The following is a 15,774-nucleotide window of genomic DNA, read 5'->3' as shown; positions in this document are numbered from 1 at the left end:
AAAAAAAAAAAAAAACGCTTCGATGCAAATCTTTAGATAGTGTTTAATTTTAAAAATTGGTGTATTATTCAAAAAGTTACATGATCTGCTAGTTCCTTATTAATATCCTGATTAAGATAAAGTATGTCGAATAAAAAGGGGATTATTAAAAAATTTTATTTCTCACAAAAAAATTGTGTTGATCCACACATTTTTCAATAAGTTATAGCATTATAAAATTAAAAATGTAAAAAATAATATTGAGAATTTTCACACAAAAATAGCATTTGGTAGCCATTTTCACCACAAAGACAAGTCCAAAGATCAAATTTTTTTTTTTCAAATTAAAGTATATAACAATAACTTTAATTTAACATATATATAGATAAGTGTCAGACTTTCCGGAACATTTCCAAAAGTTAATTTTTTGTGAATAAGTTGTCTCATTTTGAATATCCCCCTGTGGGCAGGTTAAGTGTCAGATTAATAAAAAAAATATACCAAATGATAGGTAAAGACATCAAACATCCATAAAAAAAAATTATATTGATATGTTCATTTTTGAAAAAGTTACGGCAGTTTTTAGTAAAAAAAATTGAAAATATTCCGTAAATTAGCGATTTTTAAATTTGTAATTTTTTTGTAGGTTTCCCCCATTTACGAGGAACGAGGGAAATTTTTTCAATTTTTAAGGGTAATGTCTTCGACTAGGTACGATTTGTGATCTTTTGACGTATTGTTGAAAGAAATCCGTTCGGTAATAACTGAAAAAAAGTGGTAACAGACAAACAAAAAAAAAAAAAACACATCATAGTAAAACCAATACCTTCTCAGCTTTGCATCGAAGCTAAAATACAGTTGTCAAAAAACCTTTTGAAAACTGGACGGATTATGGTGATATTTTCATGGATATATCATACCAAAATGTTTGTCTTTTTAATTTTTTGAAAATGTTCCCAAACACTACCTCCTCAAATCCTACATTATATTAGAGTTAAATAATTTTAATGTAAAATTAAAAAAGAAAAACGTAACAGTGACCTGCCCACTATGAGTAATGTCAAAAACCATATTAAGTTTGGTAGATATATTAATATTTTTCCCATGTCAGTTACAAATGACCCTAGTAAAATTGTAATTCTAAAGTTATATTAAATATGTATTTAATTAATGTAGTCATTCCAGAAAGAAAAAAAATTAGTTATATGTGTTTCGAATACCAATATACGACTATAAAAACTGTTTAAGATAATAAAAGCGTAAAATTGAATATTATAAGAATTAAATAAAGTACTTTTCTCTATTCCCGTTATCGCCACTAATACCATCACTAAAAATTTAATTTATATATAATACCTGAAGAAAAACTTCCTGGTTGACCCGTAACATCATAAAAAAATCGATCTCCGACCTTAGATCTATAAAAATTATCAGCAATTATACATCTAGCTGTAGGACCTACAATAGCGTCATCTTGAGGTTTTTCTAAAAGCAACCCAACCATAAGATCAATGTCATCAACTGTTTGGTAATGTGTTTTTAATTTTTCAATATGCTAAAAATATATTAAAATATGTATTATAAAATTATTCAATTTTTTATCAAGATAATGTATATTAAATCTATTAAAGCTTAGATAATGTTATTTATTAAGGAAAGATAATAATCGAAAATAACAACATTTCTTCTGAATATTTAAAAATTTACCTTAATATGTATAACATCTCGTAAGTCTTCAAAATTAGATGCAAGTGGTAATCCACAAATATGTCTCATTATATTATAAGGCTGCATACCTGTATCACGACCTCTTTGTATATCAAAAGATAGTAAATCAACTCCTGTGTATCTCGGCTGGAATGCGAATGCAAAGTTGTAATTTGATATCTAAAATAAAGAATTAACGTATTATACTAAATGATATCTAAATGTATTCAATTTTTAGAAAAACTAACAAAAAAATTATAAGAAGGTTGTGACACGCGCATTGGTGTTTCTAAAAAACCTCTTATAAACTTATCGTAGTTATCATCAACTAAAAGTAAGTTAGGTTTACTCATCCAATCAGTTATAATAAATGTTGATTCTTCAGTGTAATTTTCATTTATTAATCTAAAAATTGCAAATATTTAAAATAAATAAACAATTTTTTGTTCTGATATCTAAGAATTTTTTTTTACTTAAAATCAATAGGTACAACATTATGGAGAACTCGAAAAGCGGCTGATGCCATTTCTGCCGAAGTAGATGGGTTAACCGTGGGATCATACACAGTTTGATTTTCAAATCCATACATAGTGTGATAATCTTCTCCTAAAAATTCCAAATAAATACCTTGCTTGATGATAAATTATTTTAATAAATTATTCATAAATATTTACCTATTACAATTGGCAAAAAATCTTCATACGCAATACGTTGAATTACAGCTATAACGATCCTACGTGATTCTTGATAAAGTGTTTCATCATCCCATTGAGGATTCAAAATTGATAAATTTGATGCTACAAAATTATGAAACCTCACTACCATAGTTTGAATGACCGATAATCCCATGTTTTGATTACTGTCTGAAATATCCCCTTCATTACTTGTATTTGCTATAATTTTAAATAAAAACAAATTATTTATAATTTTTGAACATTCATAACTATAATAATAATTAAAATTATATAACTCTCTCATATGAAAAGTACAGTTTTTCCTTATAAATTTAATAATATATTTTACAACACATGGTATAATGTATTTCATAGGCAATGATGGATTATACTTTTACAGGGGCGTGGGAAAACAAAATTACAATTACATTTATAAATTACAATTTATGCGGGCCTTCAAAGCCTGTTAGGATTTTTTTAACTGTCAAACTACCTCTACAATACTATTTGCTAATATATTAATAAGTTGCAATTAAAATTTATTATGGTTAACTAAAACAAAATCAAACACTGCTAATCATTTCATTAGAGGTAAGTGAGATTGGTAAAACTTATTAATACTTTATTTGAGACTTTTTAAGTTAATTATTTTTAACATTTTTTACCATTAGTTACAAATGATAAATTCTTATTGTTTATTAAAATAATTTACATTTAAAAATTCCAGTTGGCATACTACTCATACTACTCTTTAAAGTTATAACTTTTTATACTCTTTTAAGTATATTATTAAAATTTAAGAGCTTACCTCATTATCCCCAAATTATTAATGACGCTTGTATAAAGTTTAGGTAAAATAATTACAATCGAAAAATAAAAAAATTTACATAAAATTAATAACATACATAATAATGCATGTTAAACAAAAGTAATGTAATACAAACCTGTTTCAAATTCAATAATTTCGTCTGATGTAATTTTAGGACGTGATTTAATAGATACAATCGGGCAAAACACTTGACCATCGTCTCTCTTGCTTATTCTTAGCATTCCACTTTTATGAGATCGCAAATTATTTGCCGTTGTATCATTAAAACCATAAACTTCAGAAGCATCGAGGAAATGTGTATTTTTATTAAACTGAAATTATAGTTAGTAAAAAATAAGATTTATTAAATGGATTTATTAAATTTAGTTAACACACATATTTATAATCAGGAAACGTACATATATGCATTTATACATTTTTGTTAAGTTACTCTGAACAAATCATTGACTTGGTGAAATGTATGTTAATTAGCTTTAAAACAACACAATGTACAACACAATTAAAGATACAGTTATGTAAAGGCATTTTTGGAATTTATACTCACAAAACGAAAAATATTGTGAATATGTATATATTACACACATATATATATATATATACATATATATATATATATATATAATAAAACTATTTATCAAAATATATTTAAGGAGTTGATATTGCTTTTGGAAAAATTCAACAAAATTAAAATTAACTCCTTTTCAAATTAAACATATTCTACAGATTTTCATCAAAGCGTTTATTATAGTAGTGATTGTAATCACTTTCAGATATTATTTATACTTGTGCCAATCATGTGGTATTCCTATTGTGCCACAATCCCACTGTCATAGTTTTTTAAATTCAAAATTTATAGTTAATAATATACAGCGTGTTTCTAAAGTCTCCATCTAATTACGAATTGATATTGCTCAGAAATCGTTAATCGTAGTTTAACGACCCATATAGTAATGAAAAAATACGAGAGTTAAGTTTATTTTATGCAGCTGATAAGCTGTGTAATGATTAGTGAATTACTGCCAGCTTATTAAAGAAATAGTGGCACAAAAGTCTACACGTCGCACTGGAATATCGAATACAACTGATACAGAACCTCTGACCAAACGGCAACAAAAAAGTATCAACTTTTGCAATTTCATTTACGAAAAACAAGAAGAGGAAAAAACATCTGTATCACTCATTGTGTTATGTGCTTAAGCTACTTTTTATATAGATAGGTTAACCGCCATAATATTAGGAATTGGGCTTTAGAACAATCGCACGCAACTATTGAGCAGAGATTTATCAAAAGTTAATGTTTTCTGTGCAATTTCCAGAAAATAAATTTACAGTCCATTTCTTTTTCTAGGAAAACAATAACAAGTAGCATATACCTTTACATGTTACAAGCTTGGTTGTTCACAAAATTACATACAGATAGCGATTTTTGAGCTTCATTCCACTTTTATATCTACATTTTTAATATAAATAAAAATTATTGAAATCGGATGATGACTTTTGAAACACGCTGTATTTCAGTAAGCTATTTAATTCCTGTACTCAATAGTTAAAAATTCATTTAGCTGATACATCAATTTACACAAAAGCTATTTGATTTTTCACTATTAAGTGTCCACAGTTAGTATGGTTCATCATTAGATACCTAGCATTAAGATATTAAATTTATTTTTATGAACGATGCTCTATAAAACTTTGCTATTTACTTTATTTAACAAATATTTCTCATTTGATCACTGATTTTTAAAAGATTACTATTTTTTATGATACATCCATCCTTTTTAAGAAACCGACGAAAAATCATTACAGCAGTGCTCAGTACTGTGGTAAAGCAATATATTCTTTCTATAAGGCATCCTATTTCATAAAAGTTACCTACTAGTCCCAAAAATTGGAAATGACTAGATGTATGATCAATGGTACATTATCAAGTTCGTACCATATTTGATGAAAATGGAAAATATTTATTACACTCAAAATTTCAACCCTTTTTACGTATTAACATCAATCAATTGCACCCATATTTTGATAACCTATTATTTTATATAAAGCAACAATTCTAGAGGCATATTTAACAAATTTCCAAAAAATATTTGAAATATTTAAATAAGAATCACCTTAATAATTTTCCAATGTATCTTAAAAATTATAAGATGTTAAAGAGCATTATGTAGCAATTCATTTTTTTTTTTCATTTATACTTCAAACACATAATTATGTTGTAAAATGTATAAAAAGTTATACAGTGATCTTACAAAAGTAGTAGGTGTCAATGAACATCCAAAATCATATGATGTCTTTGATCGAATAGATCCTATACAAGTTTTGTTATGATTTCCATATACAGGGTCATCATTGTCAACTTCAACCGACTCAATACATGATGGATATTTTTTTATCATTTCAGATACTGGACAACAATCAACGATTTGACCTTAAATAAAGTATTAAATAAACCGTCGTAAATAAGGCTTTAGAGAGAAAGTAACTTAAACTTACCATTCAAGTCACGTAATACTTTTACAGGTAGACTCGAAATATCATGTGCTATCATTTGACCAAATGGTACAATAAATAAGTTATTATCGTCTATTAGTCTTTTTTCTTGATTCAAAAATATGTCCAATTGTAATTTTCTACTGTTAGGCAAAGGTAAACCATATTTTTGTGTACGGAAACTGTTAATACCTAAATATTTCAAAATACAATATTAAAATAAACAGTAAGGAAAATATTCCTTGTTACAATTTAAAATGTACCATCAGAGTAGTTTGCGTTCATCAAACGGAAATACGGAGTTTGTGCTGCTCCGTATGTAGGTATAGCTAAATTATTGCAAGAACCATTATAACTCCTATATTTCTCATTCGGATTACATTGGACTACTGGAGCACATAATTTTAAGTATGTTTCATTGTAAGTGGCTACACTGCGTATGTGTAATGGATTAGATGATGTACTCAATGGTATCTATAGACAGTCCATTAATGTAATTATAAAAAAAGATTATAACTAAATATAGAAATGCAGTAAATACAATAAATCAGTTACTTTTAAAATAGCATCATCATTTTTTGTACCGTGATAAAATGAAATGAAAAGAATAATGAAAGCAATTATCAAAAGTATACATATCAACCACAATATTTTCCACAAATACACTTTTTTTCTCTGCGTTTTTTCGCCCATTAGGTATCTATATAATAAATAAAAAAAATTAGATTTTGTATTGAATCATAAAAATCAAATTGTTTTTTTTTAGTTTTTTTTGATTTTACAAATCTTGATAATAACATTCGGGTTGGGTTGTTTTCAGATACATTTTATTCTACATCTGTCTGTTTTTATGGTACCGTTTCAAAAAGTTCGTTCTTATATCATAACTGCAATATCACACTATTTCGAGATTTTCTCTTTCGAAATTCATACTAAATGTAATATTGGCAGTTATTTTAAGTGTTAAAAATCATTGTTTCCTTGTATTAATGACTGTTAAAAAACTTATTTCCAAACAAAATTGTGTATTCATATCTTTTACCTGAATTTATTCGAAAAAGCTAGATATACGGTTTAATACATTTTTTTTTAAATGTAATATGCACCTAGGAAAGTTTTACTATGCCGTTTTCTTTTTGTTGTTTGTGTATTAGTACTACTCTATTATTAATCAGATTTTACTCAGCAATACGTTTAAAGATCAAAAATTGTATCTAGTTGAAGTTATCACTAGCTTAGTTTTAACAAATTCCCCTCTTTCTTCATAACAAAGGGGAATATCTTAAAAAAATAGAGTAACTGCAAATGTTGTTATAAAATAATTGATATTTTAATAAAAGGCAATTACAATCTAATAGCGTTATTTTTTTCTAAAAATATTTAAAGAAATATAATATTATTAATACTAAAACAGAAGTTTGTATGACTTCATCAAATAGAATTTATTAAACTTATATAAGAGTTCATTTTGTACTCCTAATTTATGGTTAATATATTAACTAATATTAAATATTAAATTAGTGACCAATTGTAACATCACAAATCCGAAGGTGTACCATTTTTGATTTTTTTTATTGTTTGCTCATCTGATATTTTTTTTTATTTTGTAAGAGAATGCGCGATGGAAATTGTTTTGAGACAAATGTGTCAAGAACTAATTTTTTCTGCTAATGATTTCTAAATAAATCAAACAAAGAAAATAAATACAATTAAAATCAAATTGTTTACCGGTTTTCTCCTTCCCAAAAGACTGGCCGTTATCGGTTTGAAATTATTGTAATATGATATAGTTATTTTTGTTGAAATTTCTGATGAGAAATTTTTTTTGAAAACAGACATACAATTTTGTAAAACGAAAAAGTTATTAATTTTATCTTTGGCTTCACCAATTACAGCAAATTATTAAAATTCAATTTTCAATAATTTTTTTATTGTCGTTATATAAATAATTTAAATTGTAAATCTCTTTCAATTTTTTTAAGCAACTAATTACCTAACAAAAATACATTAATTAAAGTGCATTGCTACTAATTAAGAAATGTATTCTAGTCATTTGTGATTCGAACTAACTTAACTTAATTTAAAATTGTTTTAGCTACCAAAATTTTATTTACTTAAGTTTAGTTGTTATTGCTGTGTTATTAGCTTTGATTCAAATCTGAGATGGTATTAATTTTACTATGATGTGTTTATTAATATAATTTATTTTTTGTGTGTCTGTTAACCCTTATCCTCAACTTTCATTGAACCGATTTTGATGAACAATACGTCAAAAGATCACAAATTGTATCTAGTCGAAAAAATTACCATCAAAAATTGAAAAAATTCCACTGCTCCCCGTAAATGGGTGAAATTTCCAAAAAATTATATTTTAAAAATCGGTAATTTTTGACAATTTTTCAACTTTTCTTACTTAAAATTGCCATAACTTTTTTGAAAAATGCATGAACAGAAATTATTTTTATTGTAATTATAAAAGTTTTATTACATTTTCGAAACCTAAGTTGAAAAATTAAAATTTTTGTGCAGAAGTTGCTATTCACCCTTTATAGGCAGGTAATGGGTGGGTCAAATTTTCAAAAAAAATTTAATCAAATAAAAAGGAACTACCTAGGGTTTTAATTAAAAAAAAAATGATTTTGATTCGTTCAATTTTCAAAAAGTTAAGGCAATTTTTAGAAAAAAAAGTGAAAAAATGTCGAAATTTACCGATATTAAAAATCGTAATTTTCACTATTTACGGGGAACGAGAACAAAATTTTCAATTATTGATGGTAATGTCTTCAACTAGATACGATTTTTGATCTTATGACGTATCGTAGAGAAAAATCGGTCCAGTAAGAGCTTTGAAAAAGTAGTGACTGACATAAAAAAATAAATAAATAAAATAAACACATGATGGTAAAATTAACTTTAAAAATTAAAATCGACTTCGCATCGAAGCTTAAAGTTATTATTTGGTTTTCGATAATAACATGTATTTATGATATGTTAGTCGACATTTTGATAAATTTTGCTCCACAAGAAAACTTCTTGTGGAGCAAAATTTGACGCCCGCGCAGTTGTCCCGTTAATGTTATCACCTATTTTTAAAGTGTTTATTACGTATAGATACACAATGTATAAAAAGAAATATTTTTTATTAATAAAAAGGGATTCAAAACAAATAACAGATTTTTTTTCAAAAAAATCTAAAATATGTGTTAATAAAAGTTATGAGCAAAATACCTTATTCATGAAAATTTTTTGTGCCCCCTAATACATTGCTAATACTTATAAATTTATAATTTTTCAATTAAATTTATTTGATGTGAATTTAAAAGAATGCATTGCATTTAAATTATTATAATTATTAATACAATAAATATAGATAATATTTATTATTTATATTAATTATTTATTCTTATTTTTTTTTTATTTTTATTAATAATAAAATAAATAAATTGTCAATAATAAATGATTAAATATAATTTATTATATTATATATAAATAAACTCCCTGTGGAAAAGGGATAGGATTACTTTCACGGCACCTCTGTCAGTTGTAAGAGGCAACTAATAAGGTGACTTCAGGCTTCACCAACAGCCGGTGAACATTTTTATCAAAAAGGTATGAGGGTTCCTGGACAAAACATATGCGGATTGTTCCATCTCAGATGTACACGGGCACAACAGGCGAAAGGAAATAAATTGTTAGAAACCGAGAAGACAATAAAGTGTTTGATACCAGTCGGACAACATGTGCGGTAGCTGTATCACCATTTATTATTTATAGTACAGGCTTACACAACGTTTGTAGTGTCAAAGGATGAAGGAATATTATCACTCATATCTAGACTGAGCTTGTGTATAAGGGAGAAAGATAGATATAAAGTAAGAATTGGTACGTGGGATGTTGGATTATTAATTGGTAAAAATAGAGAATTAGTAGAAATATTTAAGAGGAGAAAAGTTAATATTTGCTGTGTGCAGGAATATATAATATAAATAAATGTAATAGTTATAAATTTAATTAATAATAAATATTAATATAAATAAAAATAAATATTATCTATAAACAGGGTTTTTAGTAACTAAGGAAACGGGTCAATTGTTATAAATAATGAGAACAATAGAAATCCGTCTCCTTACTTACTGAACATTCTATATACTTTTATTAATAGATGATAAAATAAGTAATAAAGTATATTTTGTATTATAACTTAGCACTGCATTTTTAAAAATAAAAGTAATGTTATTTTAAATGTAACAAATGATTGTACATAAAAAAATTTTAAAATACTACAATAGATGCAATTTTACACGATATCATCATAACGTTGAATCAAAAACTTATATTAGTTATATCAGTTAATAATTTTAATTAATTTAAATTGAAAATGAAGTTTTTAGTTATATTTTTTTTTTTTTATTCCAATAGAAACCTAATATTCTAGCAGTTGAATGACTCTGAAAGAAGTTTCACTTCATCCGGGCACACTCGTAACACGTACTGTTTTTTTCTTCCTCGTTTGCTACAAAACTGATAAATTGTTATCTTTGTTAAAGTAAAATCATGTTATTCTAATATAATACTTACATATAATTAATTATTTCTTATTTACATTAATTTTGGAGTAAATGATAGATTTTCAATAAACATCAGAAGTTTATTAATATAGTAATTAACTTTCTTTTTTATATTATTTATGTTGTTAAAGTAACATTTTTTCTATTTCAATATAAACCAGATGAAAAGTTAAATATAAAAAAAAAATATAATTAAAATCTTAATTTTAACTAACATAAAAGTTTATCTTAGTCAAAAGAAAGTTCTATGAACTTTATTTAATATTATACATTATTATAACACTTATATGTATCATTTCACCATTGTAGAATAATGTAAAAAATAGCTTAATCGTTAAATCTTTAATAAGATAATCATTGAATATTATCATACGACATATATTAAATTTCTCAAACTATGAACTGTGTGAACTAAGCAATGGTTGTAAAAGGTTTATAATGTTACTTATATTTATCTAACAAAGTTTTTAATTTATTTAATTTTAACCTGATAGTATTTAAATACGCTATTATTAAATGGCATGACATAGCAAAATTACATAACAGTATTATCACTTTGAATAATACCTTGAATAACATAAGGCCACTCGTAATATAAAAGATTGGAACTTGAACGTACACATAGATTTTATATTATGAATTGAAATTAAATTCTCAGTTACGTGCATCATTTAATTTGCATAATATGAACTAGTGATATATTCGATATATTTATACAAGAAGAGTTATATAACATTTGTACTAATTGTTTGTACTGAATAGTTTGAATACAATAAATTTTTATACATAAAATACCCAATTGTTTGGGTATTTTATGTATAAAAGTATAAATTAAAAGTATAAAACAATTGTTTTGTAATTTTCCTATTTGTTGAAAAATAGTTTTTTTTTTTTTTTTTTTTGAGAAAATAATTAAATATTATGTTATTGAATTGAATAATGATTAAATTAAATAAACTTTGTCATTATCATGATATTTCGAGTAAAAAATCTGGATAAACAGTTATTGATAATATTGCTCGTTAAAACTTGTTCAATACTAACTGTACTTTTATTCTATAAATGAGGTAAGAGTACACTTTTATTTTAGTTCGTTACTCATTAAATATAGTTCAAATCTCACTATCAATACTTAATTTGTATTTTTTGATAGTGTTTCTTCTGGTTAAATAAATAAAAATTATTTATAACTACCTCATAATACAAGACATGTGATAGAAAAAAAATACGCACTTTTACCCCCAGTTACGTGAACTTTTCAAAACTTATTGATTCGACACATTTTATTCACGTTATATAGTGGTAAAAATCAATAAAATAATTAATTATCACAATCGTGTTCAGACCATTTTCGAAAGTGGTGTCCAAGGGGCTCAACGGGAAAACTGTTGGTTACCGGATAGGTGATCGTACGGGACTTCAACAGTTACACATTGGACCCTTACTTGTTCAATCAATCATAATGAAATTGCATCAGTTCGATAACCGGTGTAAAAATCCTGTCAAATCAATAAGGTAAAGTCTACCTCAAATAGTTGGGATAAAAGGCTAAGGAGATGATCCCAATCAGAAATTTCTGTTATGTGCCAGCACTGATAACAGGCGCAGTACTGACACCTGACCTTTGGCTAACCCGTACTAGCGAAACAAAGCTGTAACAGACGAACGGTTGATCGAAAAAAAAAATTATAAGCGCAAAGTTGTTTGTATTTTTATTTTAAATCATAATAACAAGCTCGAAATAGAGGTTACCATTTAAGAAAATTCAAGTTAATGTTATTTAACCTTGAAGGGATGAAAAAAATTATGTTTTTACTACATATTATTGTAGAGTTTCTTGAATCAAACACAATATTTTCCTTACCAAAAATTTCAAATTTTCAATAGTTATCAAGAAAATGAGTGTCTTATCCCTAATTAATCATCTTGTTTAAATAAACTCCAATAATATATAATTTGAACAAAAACTAGTTTTTGTAAAAAATGTAATTATGTTACTGGACCTATACGAGGGTCCATGAAATTATTATAATAATCCAAAAGATATGGCAGCACTATTACCAATCTATCTAATATACTAGCAGTTTTAACTAATACTGATTATACCTGGAACTTATGTCAGTACTTGTAAAGCATTATCATCCCAGACATATGAGGCATCATTGACCAGTCTAGTGCAGTACTGCGCCTGTTGTTAATTTCTGATTGGGATGTTGGTGACATTTTAAGAAAAATAATTACAGTTACTCTATCTGACCACCTCCTCCAGTTTACTTTATTATAATAATTTTTGTAAGTTTCACAATTAGAGCCTGAAGACACGCCTATGTTTACAATTATTACTTTAATTATATAATAGAAGAGCAAAAAATATAATCGTATAAATGCAGTTTAGCTCTCATGATTTTTTTTTCAACTTATACGTTTTATTTAAACTGATTACGAATTTGCAAAATTAAAATATAGGTCAAAAGAGGTTAAAAAGTTATAGCACCCTATAGTTAGTATTTAACGCTATTATGATCTACGCGACAATTAACATTCTTCCTAATGTAGTTTTTGTCAACGAAGGTAAAATGCTCCTATTAATATAACTAGGAAGTAATTTTAGAAATTTTAAACTTTTACTCCTCTTTTTTTAAACATGTCTTCTTTACCCGAAAAAAATCCCGTTTTTCTTTGTAGTTGAATATAGTTCAGGGTTTTTAGCTCTTAAGTGGAGAAATAAAATTATATAACTAGAAATTATTGTAGAGTATTTTTATAAACATTAAAATTTTTCAATAGTTTCTAAGACAATGGTCTAAAAAAAAAAAATGAAATTCGTGTGGGAGCTTAACCGCATAATATACCGATAGAATATTCTGGGAAATTACATTTTTTATTGCCGATAAATAAATATTTTAAGATTCTGTATAGTACACAAGCCAAATAAAAGTTAAATAATAATAATTTAATATTTCTTATTGTGCTAATGAAATAATAACTTAATTTTAAAAGTAAAAAATAAATTAAAATTCCATATAAAAGTAAAATACAACCAATAGCCTGGGATCCTGCGATTCGATAATAATAGAAAACAATAAAGTACTTACTTTGTTTCATCTAATTTTAGTATATTATTCATTTTGATTTTACCTATCAATACTACGTTTATCTATAATACACTAAGAAAACAGTTGATATTTCTATTAAATAACAAGAATATTACTTTATTAAACAAATATAAAGGTACGAAGAGTTGGCAGATATATTTAAATTGAATACCGACATATCTTATAACTAAAAAGCATTGGTAAACTGCCAAAAATAGTGGGGATACTAAAAGAACCAGTTCCTTTGTAGTCGATAAACATTATACATTTACTTTATATTTTAAAACTTGTAACATACAACCAGGTAGTTTTAAATATAGAAAAAGGATATAATAAGATAATTAAAAAACCCACCATTACTCACTATATTTAAATGCTATTTATTTTTATTTTTTTTATTCTATCAATATTCAGGTTCTTTTTAATTATTTTTCTTTTTTTTTTTTTAAAAAATTATAAAAATAATAATACTAAGTTATTATTATTAATTTTTAACACTTTTTTTACCAAAGAAATTATGTCGAATCGATAACACGTTTCAAACAAATAGTAATTAATCTAAATATCACTAAGAATATCACTTTCATAATATTTATAATTTATAATATATTTAATTATACTACAAATATAATAAAGATATAACTGTTATAATTAATATTTTATAAATTACTGCAAATATCAAGTTTAATGTAAGAAAAAATTATCTCTAACGGTAGATTTTAAGGATAACTTACATAAATTAAATAGAACCTATTATTTTTTTTTTAATATTTAATGAAAAATAGGCCAAACAAAATATTGATTGGTCAATAACCAGATTAATTTTATTACTTTGTGAGATATTAGCATTTAAAGATTTAAAAAAACCCAGCACAAGAAGGTCACGGCACAGTTGGCATAGTTGGATTAAGTATAATGATATCTGACAGTTATTAAAATCATTTCATAAAAAATGCTTCAATGCAATTCTTTAGATAGTGTTTAATTTAAAAAAATTAGTGGATTATTCCAAAAACTACATGATTTGATATTTCCTTATTAATATATTGATTAAGATAAAGTATGTCGAAGGAAACAGGGATATAAATATTTTTTCTCATAAAAAAATTGTGTTGATCCATACACTTTTAAATAAGTTATAGTTTTATAAAATTAAAAATTAAAAATGTAAAAAATAAAATCTAGAATTTTCACCGTGAAGACAAAATAAAGTCCGAAATTTTTTAGATTTGATGCGAAGCTGAGAAGGTATTGGATTTACTATGATGTGTTTTTTTTTTGTGTCTGTTACCACTTTTTCTCAGCTCTCACCAAACCAATTTCTTTCAACGATACTTCAAAAGATTACAAATAGTATCTAGTTAAAGACATTACCCTTAAAAATTGAAACAATTTCCCTCGTTCTCAGTAAATGGGGGAAACCTCCAAAAAAATTACAAATTTAAAATTCGCTAATTTTCGAAATTTTTTAAATTTTTTTTACTAAAAACTTCCGTAACTTTTTCAAAAATGAACATATCAATATAATTTTTTTTTATGGATGTTTGATGTCTTTACCTATCATTTGGTATATTTTTTTTATTAATCTGACACTTAACCTGCCCACAGGGGGATATTCAAAATGAGACAACTTTTTTACAAAAAATTAACTTTTTCAACTTAACTTTTGAAAATGTTCCGGAAAGTCTGCCACTTATCTATATATATGTTAAATTAAAGTTAATGTAATGTACTTTATTATGGAAAAAAAAATTTGACCTTTGGACTTGACTTTGTGGTGAAAATGGCTACCGAATGCTATTTTTGTGTGAAAATTCTCGATTTTATTTTTTACATTTTTAATTTTATAATGCTATAACTTATTGAAAAATGTATGGATCAACACAATTTTTTTGTGAGAAATAATATTTTTTAATAATCCCTTTTTAATTCGACATACTTTATCTTAATCAGGATATTAATAAGGAACTAGCAGATCATGTAGCTTTTGGAATAATACACCAATTTTTTAAAATTAAACACTATCTAAAGATTTGCATCGAAGCGTTTTTTTTTTTTATAGTGATATTAATCACTTTACAGATACCGCGACTCCCCTGTGCTGGGTTTTTTTTTTATTGCTGCAACTATGGCGCATTTTTGAAAATAATAATACTATAGTTTTAATAAGATACGTTTTGTGATCTTTTAACCTATCGTTGAGATTAATCAATCCAGTAGTAATGGAAGTAATAACGTACGCGTACACAAAAAAAAATTTTAAAATTTTAAAATTTAAAAATAATTAATATTTTTAATAAAATGTAAAAAAATTAATTATTGAGATATAGCTATAGACCTAACGTATAACTATTATTTAAAAAAAAAATCAACTAAAAATATTAACTGGATCAAAAGTTATTTAAGTTGTCAGTGAGTGATGGGCCACC

General features: G+C 25.4%; 2 protein-coding genes across 6 annotated transcripts in view; both read right to left on the bottom strand.

Annotated features, from left to right (window-relative positions):
- Window positions 1-13,621, bottom strand: part of LOC126895440 (peroxidase-like) — a 63,191-nt gene extending 49,570 nt beyond the window's left edge. For 2 of the 3 annotated variants that reach the window (XM_050667289.1, XM_050667288.1), the window contains exons 1-11: window positions 13,509-13,621; window positions 6,238-6,382; window positions 5,946-6,156; window positions 5,686-5,874; window positions 5,442-5,620; window positions 3,305-3,500; window positions 2,361-2,579; window positions 2,160-2,292; window positions 1,935-2,091; window positions 1,687-1,866; window positions 1,336-1,534 (exon numbers count right to left, since the gene is read on the bottom strand). In XM_050667289.1, the coding sequence (XP_050523246.1) occupies window positions 1,336-1,534; window positions 1,687-1,866; window positions 1,935-2,091; window positions 2,160-2,292; window positions 2,361-2,579; window positions 3,305-3,500; window positions 5,442-5,620; window positions 5,686-5,874; window positions 5,946-6,156; window positions 6,238-6,382; window positions 13,509-13,606 (1,906 nt within the window). In that variant the 5' untranslated portion in view covers window positions 13,607-13,621. The remainder of the gene's footprint in view (window positions 1-1,335; window positions 1,535-1,686; window positions 1,867-1,934; window positions 2,092-2,159; window positions 2,293-2,360; window positions 2,580-3,304; window positions 3,501-5,441; window positions 5,621-5,685; window positions 5,875-5,945; window positions 6,157-6,237; window positions 6,383-13,508) is intronic. The other variant, XM_050667290.1, reaches the window with a different exon arrangement.
- The window catches only part of LOC126895441 (peroxidase-like), a 76,643-nt gene that overhangs the window by 25,181 nt on the left and 35,688 nt on the right, over window positions 1-15,774 (bottom strand). The window contains exon 1 of one of the 3 annotated variants that reach the window (XM_050667293.1): window positions 13,346-13,495. The exons of the other annotated variants lie outside the window; for them this stretch is intronic. Within the exon in view, the coding sequence (XP_050523250.1) occupies window positions 13,346-13,377 (32 nt within the window). The 5' untranslated portion in view covers window positions 13,378-13,495. Of the gene's footprint in view, window positions 1-13,345; window positions 13,496-15,774 lie in introns of those variants that run through there. 3 annotated transcript variants of the gene reach the window in all.

The sequence above is a fragment of the Daktulosphaira vitifoliae genome, unplaced genomic scaffold (genome assembly GCF_025091365.1).
Source record: "Daktulosphaira vitifoliae isolate Bord-2020 unplaced genomic scaffold, ASM2509136v1 Scaffold_1, whole genome shotgun sequence".
In the NCBI taxonomy this organism is placed as follows: Eukaryota; Metazoa; Arthropoda; class Insecta; order Hemiptera; family Phylloxeridae; genus Daktulosphaira; species Daktulosphaira vitifoliae.
This window is presented reverse-complemented; position numbering and strand designations above follow the sequence as displayed.